The sequence below is a fragment of the Danio aesculapii genome, chromosome 21, assembly GCF_903798145.1.
Source record: "Danio aesculapii chromosome 21, fDanAes4.1, whole genome shotgun sequence".
In the NCBI taxonomy this organism is placed as follows: domain Eukaryota; kingdom Metazoa; phylum Chordata; class Actinopteri; order Cypriniformes; family Danionidae; genus Danio; species Danio aesculapii.
Window position 1 is genome coordinate 7,968,629 of NC_079455.1, and position 12,887 is coordinate 7,981,515.

At 37.4% G+C, this 12,887-nt stretch overlaps 1 protein-coding gene across 3 annotated transcripts in view; it reads right to left on the reverse strand.

Annotated features, from left to right (window-relative positions):
- The window catches only part of sgcd (sarcoglycan, delta (dystrophin-associated glycoprotein)), a 374,313-nt gene that overhangs the window by 181,958 nt on the left and 179,468 nt on the right, over positions 1–12,887 (reverse strand). Inside the window, exon 1 of one of the 3 annotated variants that reach the window (XM_056446100.1) lies at positions 2,164–2,471. The exons of the other annotated variants lie outside the window; for them this stretch is intronic. Within the exon in view, the coding sequence (XP_056302075.1) occupies positions 2,164–2,175 (12 nt within the window). The 5' untranslated portion in view covers positions 2,176–2,471. Of the gene's footprint in view, positions 1–2,163; positions 2,472–12,887 lie in introns of those variants that run through there. 3 annotated transcript variants of the gene reach the window in all.

Consider the following 12,887-nt stretch of genomic DNA (forward strand, 5'->3'; position numbering starts at 1 on the left):
TCTAAACGCAATATCACACTCGTAGCAGTGCATTATGGCTGTATATCATCACAGATGGGAAACTAAGGCAATCAGCCTGTGGCCTCGAACCAATGCACGACTCCCACCAGAGCCAATATAGCCATATCGCCCTGCTACTCGTGTGATATTGCCTATATATATATATATATATATATATATATATATATATATATATATATATATATATATATATAAATATATATATATATATATATATATATATATATATATATATATATATATACATACATACATACAGTTGAACTCAGAATTATTAGGCACCCTGAATTATTAGCCCCCATGTTTATTTTTTACCCATTTTCTGTTCAATGCAGAGAAGATTTTTTCAACACATTTCTAAACATAATAGTTTTAATAACTGATTTATTTTATCTTTGCCATGATGACAGTAAATAATATTTGACTAGAAATTTTTCAAGACACTACTATACAGCTTAAAGTGACATTTAAAGGCTTAACGAGGTTAATTAGGTTAACTAGGCAGGTTAGGGTAATTAGGCAAGTTATTGTATAACAGTGGTTTGTTCTGTAGATTATTGGGGGAAAAATAGCTTAAAGGGGCTACTAATTTTGAGCTTAAAATGGTATTTTAAAAAATTAAAAACTGCTTTCATTCTAGCCAAAATAAAACAACCCCCCCCCCCCCCAAAAAAAAAATAAATAAATAAAATTTTTAATATTCCCACAAATATTTTTTTGTGGTGTAGGGTGACATATAAGTTTATAAAGGGTGCATTAACTTATCAAATTACTTACTACGAATTGTTACACAACTGATTAGTCTGAATATCTGTGCTAGACACCAATACGATAGTTCATAACTGAGAAGCCTGGCACCAATTCCAAACACAGCTTCACATTATGTAACACTGGAGGTCAAAGCAAAACACTTAAAACAATAATACGTCACAACAAATATAATGAATGAAGTTGAATTCTCTATTAAAGAGAAAGTTGACCAAATGTACTAATTGTTTACTCATCTTCAAGTGGTTCCAAACCTTTATAAGTTTCATCCTTCTATTGAAAGCACAAGGCAATATGTTGAAGAAATCTGAAAGCCTGCAACCTTTGACTTCCAAAGTAGGAAACAGATACCATGGATCTCAACAGTTACAAGTTTAAAGCTTTTTAAAGATATATATAAACAGAAGAAAGAACATAAAACGGGTTTAGAACAAGTAAAAGATAAGCAACTGATGACATAGTTTTCTCTTTTAGGTGCGCTATCCCTTTAATGTATCTAATTTACAAGAATTGTCAGTTGCCTCTTGTTTAGCAACAGTTCAAAGCCAAATCTATATCAGAATCTTTTTTACTTTCCTTCTCGAGCTCACACATTTCCCTCGTTCCTCTACACTACAAACCTTAGCGGAATCTTAAACAGCTTTCAAAGGCTGATCTCAGGCCTGTTCAAATTCTCAAAGGCCAATGGTCATGTTTGGGGCCGTTGGGCAGGGGGGGTGGGTCTGTTTTTGACTCGGACACTAAAGGGCAGACACGTAACCAAACGTCCCATAACCTTCCCAGCTGTTTCCTTCACTCTCCAGCCAAAGTTCCTCCCCCTTTAATCCCTCCTTATTCCGCTCCAAACTGGCATCATCACAAACAATAGCACCAATCAACTTTCACACATTTCATCAGAAGAGCACGAGCACTGCGAAGCTTGTCGGTAACTGTGCAATCTTTCCTCAGCTAAACCCCGTTGTTACTTATTTATAGTAGCACGCTTCCCAAAGGGCTGAAGTAATTGAAACCAAATGTGTGGAGGCAGTGAGACGGAGAAATCGAGTAGCGGTAGCATCTGGACAGGAGAAAAACAGAGCGAGATTAAAAAAAAGTGGAAGAACCCCTTTGTCTACTGTCGGGACACAAACTTTTTTTGGCTCCCAATTAAATCAACTCTTCTATTTAACAAGTGGCCGAATAATCCAACTGAACTGGAACTGAAAGAAAGCGTGGAATAGAAAGAGAGATAAAAATAGCTCCGGCACAGACTGAAAACTCGAAGAATGAAAGTAGCAGTTCAGATTAAGCGCAACCCTGTCTCTCTGCTGCCAGGAAGTCACATGCGTTTCCTCACACAAAGCGCAAGTCAGAAACAATGAGCTAAAACCTTACCATCCTGACCATGGCTCTCAACCTGAAGTCCAAGCTAGTGCACAAGGGGTGTGACGGCCAGATAAAAGTAGATTCTGACACCCCTTAAAGATGGCATGAGGCCTATTTTTCCTCTGTCTCTCGCTTTCTTTCTTTTTCCGACTGACTCCAGGCAGTTACTTCCAACACTGTCAGCTTTTTCCAATAGCAGACGCGCAAGCCAAAATCCCTGCCCAGAGTCTGCAGGAATTTCCTGAACTCTCAATCCGGTATCTGCAGCACACGCTTGCGACGCTCTGTCTGAGTAACTGCCCCCTGCTTTCTGGCCAGATATAGCCCTAGGAGACACATGGGGGAAGTTAGGGGTTTGATGGCTGGGGTTTTTATTTTAGCACAGCCCCTCACCCTCCATATGTGTGAGTGTATGTGCGTGTGTAGCCATGGGAATTGGAAGTGCATTTACTTCTTGACTTGATGTTCCTGCCTGGCTGACTGCAAGGCATGAAAAATGCCACAAAAGCTGTTCCTACACTCATTTTCTATGGCATGAAGTCATCAGACTGATGAATAATAGTAATCATTGTTTAGATCGCCTGCTTTAACTGCCCGGTTCAGCATTAGCAGGACGTTCCATGGGGAGTGTGAAACTAAGAGCACGTGTGCAATCAATACGCAGATGATTAATCGGCGCGAATATTGCTAATTCAGGTGACGCGGTGGACTGTGGTGTGTGTGTGTGTGTGTTAAGATGCAAAACATTACCATAATTGTATTCATGCTGTGTTTTTTTACGTTCCTGTGGTGACAAAGAATTGCGTTCGGGTGTTTAGGCTTCAATTTATTCAGGCGGATGTTTGCTTCACACTCTTTGTCGAGGGTTCGAAAAACAACCAATTAGAGTCAGAATTGGGAATCTGGGTTTAGAGGCACCGTTTTCATGTAACCTTGCTGTATAATGTTGTGGTTGTGTCGAATACATTCAGCACCAAACCTTCCTGTGCTGTGTTGTTGCATAGGTGGAGGTGTCTGCTGGATTTACTTGTAAATAAAAACATGGCAGTTTTTACAGTTGAATGGGTATTTTGAGTAAATGATTACATTAAATGGATGTTAATGGAGCTGTTTACCTAGATTATCTGTGGCTTCATTTTATAGTTGCTCTTATCCATTAAAAAAACAATTACACACAATTATATTTCACCAGTTTTCCCAGTGATGGGTTGCGGCTGGAAGGGCATCCGCTGCGTAAAACATATGCTGGATAAGTTGGCAGTTCATTCCGCTGTGGCGACCCCAGATTAATAAAGGGACCAAGCCGAAAAGAAAGAAATATTTCACCAATTACTTTACTTCAGTCCCAACACAAATCCATTAAGTTAACTTAATCATTTTGTTTTACAAATTAAAGTGGATTTAACATAAAACAATTAAGTTGTCCCCCCAAAAAACACAAAATAATTGTGTTGTTTCAACTCATTTTAAATAAGTAGTTTGAACAAGCAACACACACACTATGGACAATTTAGCTTACCCAATTCACCTACAGTATACCACATGTCTTTAGACTTGTGGGGGAAACCGGAGCACACCCAAGCGATCACAGGGAGAACATGCCAACTCCACACAGAAACGCCAACTGACCTAGCTGGGGCTTTAACCAGTGTCCTTCTTGTTGTGAGGCAAATATGCTACCCACTGCGCCACCGTGCAGCCTGCGTTATATCATATTGTATGTATTGTATATTTTTATATAATTATTATTTATTCTAAATAGCATTTGTCAACATCATCAACAACTGTCAACCACTCAAAATGAGACACGGGGCATTAATGAGTACACCTCCTTTTAAAAATGAATATTTTTAGCCATTTATCAGTGAATATACACACACTGGCCACTTTATTAGGTACACCTTACTAGTACCGGATTGGACCCCCTTTTGCCTTCAGAACTGCCTTAATCATTTGTGGCATAGATTCAACAAGGTACTGAAAATATTCCTGAGATTTTGGTCCATATTGACATGCTAGCACCACGCAGTTGCTGCAAATTTATCGGCTACACATCCATTATGTGGTTCTCCCATTCCACCACATCCAAAAGGTGCTCTATTGGATTGAGAGCCGGTGACTGTGCAGGCCATTTGAGTACAGTGAACTCATTGTCATGTTCAAGATACCAGTCTGAGATGATTCGCGTGTTCTGACATGATGAGTTATCCTGTTGGAAGTAACTATCAGAAGATGGGTACACTGTGGTCATAAAGGGATGGACAGCAACAATAGGCTGTGGCGTTGACACGATGCTCAATTGGTACTAATGGGCCCACAGTGTGCCAAGAAAATATCCCTCACACCATTACACCACCACTACCAGTCTGAACCATTGATGCAAGACAGGATGGATCCATACTTTCATGTTGTCGATGCCAAATTCTGTCTCTACCATCTGAATGTCGCAGCGGAAATCAAGACTCATCCTACCAGGCAACGTTTTTCCAATCTTCTACTGTCCAATTTTGGTAAGCCTGTGCGAATTGTAGCCTCAGTTTCCTGTTCTTAGCTGACAGGAGTGGCATCCGGTGTGGTCTTCTGCTGCTGTAGCCCATCCGCCTCAAGGTTAAACGTGTTGTGCATTCAAAGATGCTCTTCTGCATACCTTGGTTTGTAATGATTAGTTATTCGAGTTACTGTTGCCTTTCAATCAGCCTATACTAGTTGATATTTTCTCTTTTTCGGATTATTTTCTGTAAACCCTAGAGATGGTTGTGCATGGAAATCCCAGTAGATCAGCAGTATCTGAAATACTCAGATCAGCCCGTCTTACACTAACAATCATACCACTTTCAAAGTCACTTAAATAACCTTTCTTCCCCATTCTGATGCTTGGTTTGAACTGTAGCATATCGTCTTGACCATGTCTATATGCCTAAATGCATTGTGTTGCCATCATGTGGCTGATTCGAAATTTGCGTTAACAAGCAGTTGGACAGGTGTACCTAATAAAGTGGCCGGTAAGTCAATATAACTGTGACAATTTTATAAATTAAAATAAAAGCTTGGTCATAAAACATCATTAGGAATAGACAGAAAATACATTTAAATTAAAAAAGAGGTATAGCAAAATAAAATTACAAACTACTAAATTAACAAATTATTAAAATATTTTAGTTTCTCTTAATTTTTCATCTCTATTAACTTAATTTAATATGTTTCTTTTACATATTAATTTGGGTGTACTAATTCTGGACTGTGATCTTTAGACATTTTGTTAAATTAGCTCTATTTTTGGCTTTGGTACTGACTAATCTAATGTATATACACACATATATTATTGCACAGCATCCTATAGGAAATATTAATTTAAAAGATCTGTAAGTGTACTCATTTATGCTGGGCACTGTTCACTCATCAAAAAAGACTATACTCCTGATTAGTCATTTTGTGAGCTTTTGTGCTCCTATTATGTGAATACACATCCTGCAAATATGATATATTAGTAACTACTCAATATGGAAGCACACTGAACGACTGCCAACAATAACACTAGCAGCCTGAATTATAAAATCTGCATCCGAAATACCAACTGCTGCCTTCAAATCTAATGTAGCAAGCCAAAGGTTCCTCTGAGGAGTAGAGCCAGTACAGCTAAAGTAAATAGAACTCAAGCAAAACAACAGGAGAAATAGATGTGTGTTTACTGTAGAAGTAAATTGAATCACTTTCTAGGTTTACCCTATTTGGTTAAAACTCATATTGAGAATATGAGATTATGGTTTATAAATAGCTATTTGAGTTGTAATATGATACACATTTAGCAATTCATATCACTGCTGCTTATCTTAAGACTGAAAGAAGTACAAATATGTAAAAATCATAGTGAAACAGTAGCTCTTATGTTCACCAGGGTGTGTTAAACTTATTTATCTCACAAAATGCCATATTTTCTGGGATATGGTATATAAAGATCACTTTACTGAAACAGGAAAACTATAGTACTTTATTAAAATAGTGGGGAGTAAGACATCCCAAAGAAACCTTTATAGAAATGCAATTCAGATTTTGGTAAAGAATTGCGTAATTACATCTTCACACCTTGAAAATACTATAAATCATGCACCAAAGCATCTGACAAAGGTATAAATGTAAATGAATATTGCTTGAATTGGAAATAGGAAAAACATTAGGTTAGAGATCATCGACAAAGTTCACAAATTGTGTTTAAATGAACCTCGTTTTGAATGGTAGCACTGTTTTGCAAAACTGCAAATGAAAGGCACCATTATGTCACAAATCAAAAAAACCAACCAACCTATCTATATACCAACTAACCAATCAAACAAACAAACAACCAACCAACAAACACACCCACCCACCAACCAACCAACCAACTCACCCTTCCTCCCTCCAACCAACAAACCAAGAAACCAACCGACCAATCAACCCACCAACCAACCAACCCACCCACCCACCAACCAGTATTGAAAATTTTTACTTAAATATTAATTCGAAATTATTTTATTTTATCACATTCTACACCAAGGGATCCCAAACCTTTCAGTCCACGACCCCAAAAATAACAATGGCAGTAACTCGCGACCCCCAATATTCTCTGAGGTGATTATGAATATACACACAATGGCTCGCACATACCAAAAGTCTAGTCATTTAATTTTGGAGAACACCCCTCGGAGACCATCCTCCATGTTCAGTTGTGGCCTGTATTTATTTTCAATCTACGTGAGTGTCGTAACAGTGTCAGAAAGTTTAACCTGATGCCATAAAATCAATGTACTGCATCTGATGCTATTGCTGTGTCTTTAATATAACGCAATCATTCCAGCAGTCGCAAAAAATAAAAAATCGAAAGACTAATGGCTTTTTTATTTGCATGTTGTTTTTTAATGTTTATTATTAACGTTAACAATGTTACTATTAACTACTATTTTGTTATTCAATAAGTTATGGATAAAATATGGTCATTTTAATAGTTTAATAAAATGAATTTGATCTTTGGAAATCGCCAAGCCGCTCATTGTCCAACGACTCCCACTTTGGGAACCGCTGTTCTGCTTACTTCCTCAGTATTCTATTCTATAAACTATGTCATGTTGCACAACTGGCAAGCCTATGAACACAATGTTTGTAGCAAGGATTAGAACTGTAATTTGTGTGACTGGATATAGTAAATATGATTATGGCAAAATTATGGCAAAAATAAGTTCTTTTCATGGTCTTTATTGTACAATAACCCAACATAAACAAAAGAGGCTGAGAAAAATGTTCATTTTCGACTGAAATTTCAGCCGGCACTTAGAGGTTTTTGCATCTGAACTCTTCATACCTACATGCATGCAGTTTATAAATAAACATAATCTTATTTTAGGTGCACATTGCTCAACAAATTATCTGTTCATCTGTTCAAAAGCGTTTGACATCATAAATATATTTACTTTATGAATGCAATTTTATGTGTTTTTGACTACCTCTCGAAGCGGTCAAAAGTGGACAACCTCAGATCCTTTTAGACCCCATTTACATTTAGCATTGTCCACTTTTGATTCGACTGCCAAAAATGTTTTCAATACCACATGTAAATAGAAATGCATATGACATATGCTTTTTAAATGAATTTACAAACAATTTTCAGTCTCATGTGCACATTTCCCATTTGAAATCTGGTGAACCAAGTCCAAATATACCATCTGCTTTTATAACGCACACTATATGCAAATCATCCGTGAACCTACTGAGATTGAGTGTGCAATAAACATATTGCTCTGAAACAGTGCTGTGAAGCCCATGAAGTAAATGGATTACCACATATTCACCCATGCTGTGCATGTAGACTACATATTTAATTTACACATATTAATTTGTTGCTATTAGTGGATTAAAACATGGTGTATAGCAATTCCACATGATTTCCAAGTCAACAATTAAAAATGAGAAACTTTCCTAATTAAATTTTCTCCATTTGGTTTCACACTTCACTTATTTCCTAGAACAGAACGATTTCCACAAGGCCGCAGCTGCAGTTTAGAACAATTACGCTGTCAAACGTCAGGAAGTGTTTACATCAAGTACAAGGAAATGTATTTCCAGATATTACATTATCTAAATCACATCAGCTTGTGTCACAGTGGTTTACGTCATTGCTAGACCATTGGCATGACAGTGTGGTCAGCGGAGATGTTAAACTTGACATGAAAAACACAGGAAAGTCAATATGCGGTAAAAAGAAGGGTGAATGGGGCCCAGAAAGTAAACTGAACGTGATTCTTAAAGGGACCCGGGGAACAGAATAATCAGTGTTCTCCAGTGAGGAAGCTCACTTATTAACCATAATGAAATCTGCTTCTTCCATTACCACAGCGGTACCGCAGGGGCCGCACATTAGTCCTGTTTGTGCTGCTGTGTGCGAGCAGCCTAACCTAGGCTCATTGGAAAAACATGGAATATCAAAGAAATATACCTGCCAGAATGCATATAATAACAGCAGTTTCCATTTGAAATGAACTCATTTGGCAGTAAACCAAATTCCTTTTCATTCAAATTTTAACTTTAGGATCAGACAAAAAATCAAAAGAAGGTCATGAGAGGTTTAAAGGGGTCATGGAAGGAGATCTCAAATTTTACTCAAGCTTTTGATATATTTGGTAAGCATGCTACAGAATACAGTATGAGATTTTCAGAGCTGAAAATTTACTTCTAATGAAAATAACACCTTTTATTGACATCAGACCCAGAAAACGACAGATTCTGGAATGTACCTATCTATGATGTCATACAGCCTGATCTCACGAGAAAACGTACTTATTTTACGTTTTGTCAGTTTAGTGGCTAATTCAAACGAATTCGTAAAAGTTCAGTCATATGCAATTGTACAATTTTAAAAAGGAGGCGTGGCACCTAACCACACCCCTAAACCCTACCATCATTGGGGGATAAGCAATTTGTACTAAATTGTACGAATTAGATCGTACGAATTCATACGAATTAGCCACTAAATCAAACAGTTACAAATTCCCATGAGATTGTGTTGTGTCATAGGTAGGTTGAACACTGCCTCCACACAAGAATATCTAATCTTGATTCTGTTGCTCCGCCCACTGATTTGCACAGGGCACGGTCAGATCAACCCACAGACACATTCAGTTCTTTATGTAAACGGTAAGGGAATTCAAATCTAATTTAAAAATCTGCACGTTCTGACAGTCAAAAACACATGAACGTCATAAGTAGATCTCAGATAACAGAAAAAAAACAAGAAAAAAGCCATCTTTTTTCATCATAAGTTCACAGTACTCATTAGTATTCGTTTTTGAACTTAAATGGTTTGTTGCAATCAGTTTCCCTTAGATGGTTTGAGTTACCTAAAAGGGAACACAGTTTACCTCTTTTTTATGATTTAATATAAATATTATGGTTCTTCTGAGTGTGCCAGTTTAGGTTCAGTTCAAAACACAATTCAGATTTTTTTATTATAATGTGTTAAAAAGTGTCATGTTGGGGGCGTGTCCACAGATCGCTGATTTATGGGTGTGTTGCTTCACATGTAAATTAGTTTCGGCTTCCCGCCAATGTAACAAGGGGGCGGGGCCATGAGCTCACCCGCTCTGCATTTGCAACAGACAGGCAGACGGAGAAGGAGAGAGAGAGGATCACCATTCAGTCGTACATGTACGACTCTGACACAGACCAAGCAGAGAGTACAAAATCATTTGTGTCTTTGTACAGTTTTACAGCCAACTGTGTGCTAGTTTCAAGTGCCGAGCTTGTACACAGAAACTAATAACCACGCACACTGAATTAACTTTGACTGAGGCACCGGATGCGCCGCTCGAAGCCGCAACACGGCACACCAGACACTCTCTGTGGCGCACCAGAAGCATAAAGTGTCCCAAATCATCGCGCCACGCATTTTTGAATTCTAAACATAGGTTTCTGCAGCGGTCCGCGGCGCCCAGTCGTCGACTTGAGTGTACCCTAATAGAAACCTATGTTTAGAATTCTAAAACGCATGCTAGTTAAGATCACAGGGAGCTTCTGGGATCGCGAGAAATGCAAACGGCTGAAGTATAAGGTAGACTCAATGAGAAGTACACATGTTTGCAAACCTACCTAAAGATACAACCAATAATTCCGATTAGAGCGATAATGTGGAGAATATTGCTCTTGTGTTGAGCCCAATGAGCCTTGCATCTAAAAATAGAGCTAGGGTGTTGCTTCAACTCACGCTGAAAATGGCAGACGTGAATCAACAAACTGAGGATATGATGACGCGCCTGTCAATCAATATTGGTGGGCGGGGGGACCGCTCTCCTACGTCAGGTAGCGGTCAATTTGAAAACAGCTCCAATTGGTCCACCGTTTTTTATGTAGTTAAATTGAAAAAAAGCACTGGGTGTGCTTATATCACCCCAATATGACAGTCTATACACTATACATGCACATATGTCTGTCCAAACAGCTTGAAAAGTAGATTTTTTACCATAGGTGCCCTTTAACTTTCTGGGTTTTACAGTGTAGTTTAAATATCATTTTAAGAAGGGGCTGCTTCTTAATAATCAGTACTGTGAACACTAGGATTTTTGTTGTTGTGGTGGTTGTTTTTTGTTTTTTGTTTATTTGAGTACTGTTTTTAGTTAAAATTAGTATTTTTATTGGCATGGCCTTTAACGTCTGGCTAAGGGACCACAAATGATAACTAGTCTTTGGGCTAATTTGGATACATTTACGTTCTTGGGGAACATTGGTTAGTGTCAAATGACTAAATTAATGTTTATCACTAATACATAATTTTATTTGGAGTTATAACCAAACAAGTATTGATTAATTGATTGATTTTGTTTAAAAGACAATCTAATAGATGTCCAACAATAATCCAAAAATAGACGAGTCATCAAACTGTTCTGACAAATCCACATGTGTAGTCGTTCTTTCCTATTCATTCAGTCTCTTTGATGCCTAGTCCATCGTTTTGTTTAACATCTATTAAATTTTCACTGACAGCTCAACTTTAGGCCAGGATGTCTATCATTGGATGACTGTTAGAAGTCTTTTAAAACAAAAACATTCCTTGCTGGGATAGGAAGGATCGCTGCACACATAGCTTTAAAAGAAAGGTTTAGAATTCATTATTGTGTTTTCATAATTCATGGAAGCCTACACAACATACTTTTAGCATATACACTCAAAAAATAGTTCAAATTACTTATTTAAAACGAGTTGAAACAATGCAATTCTTAAATTTTGTTTGGGACAACCTAATTGTTTTATGTTCAATCCAATTAAATTTTTAAAAAATGATTAAGTTAACTTAATCGATTTGTGTTGGTACAACATGAAGGAATTGTGTGGAACCCAGAATTTTTTACACTGTAAGGAGGGTTTGCTGACTGATGAATAGGGTTGGGTACCGAAATCTGGTGCCATTATAGCACCGGTATCTTTGTAACCGGTATGTACCGGCCCAAATCAGCATATGAATTTCGGTACCTAATTTTGGTGCCACTGGTGCTGCGACAAGGACGTAAGAAGCATCAAGGGGTGCATCAAAGCACACATATGAGCGTGTTGTCACACCATCTCCAAACATTTAATTCTAAACAACTTTGAGGAATACAGACAGGCGATGTCAGGCATTTGTTCTTGTTGCTTAGGGAACGCACACTCTCTTCAGGTCAACACGCATGATCGCGTTCATCAAATTTGCTTAAACTAAGCGTTCTGAAGCGTATTTTACAAGCAGCGATTCTGACACAGCAAAGTGAAGCAGATGCTTTACAAAAGTTGCGCGAAAGGGGGAAACACGTCAAACTTAATGATATATTCGAGGGATCATGGAATCAACTTAAAGGCAGAGGAATGCACGGTCTCTGAAAGCTTGCGACATCATCTGGGACTTTCAATGAGTATGTACATGGACACTAATGCTCTGATTTTAATATGATTTAGACAATACTCTGATTAAGAGTCTAGACTACCATGTAAACAGTGATTCTTGATTACCTCAAATGACCACAGACACCTGACACATGTTCCTGAGTGAAAGTGAAACTGCAGTTAAAGTCCAAAAATTAAAAATAAATACCTGAAATTACATGAAACTCTGGAGGAAACATGGATAGCGTGGTAACGCAATGACATTAATCGATCTATGTATTAAAACATTTAGAACGGGATCATGAAAAGAACATTCAAAAAGCAACTCATGTAAACACCTTGATCATATTATTGTCTTATTCAGATTAAGGCAAATCATTAGATTACTGATAACCATGTAAACATAGTCACAAGCCCCAACCCTAGAAAAAAGGAGTTCAGTATTTTGATGACAGCCTTAACACAGGTAAGTAGTAAGCTAATGTAATTTCATAATGCAAATCTTAAATTCATGCTAACCAACAAACTATCAAAGGAAATATATTCATGTAATTCAAATATATAAAATATGAACTGATGTTTACTTTAAACTTTAATTATATTCTTCTAATAAAATGATTTTTTAAGAGATTTTGTCAAATAAAAGGTTTTTCTAGAGTCATCCACCATAATTGTGTGGCTCACAAGTAAAAGTATCGATTTAGCATCAATATCGAAATAACCTCAAACGATACCCAACCCTACTGATGAAGCAAGTCTTTTACTGACACTCACTCATTGTCCAATCTGTAAGTACATACAACATCAAAGATGAAAAAAAAAAGATCCCAATATTCACATTTATCAATTTGGGATAC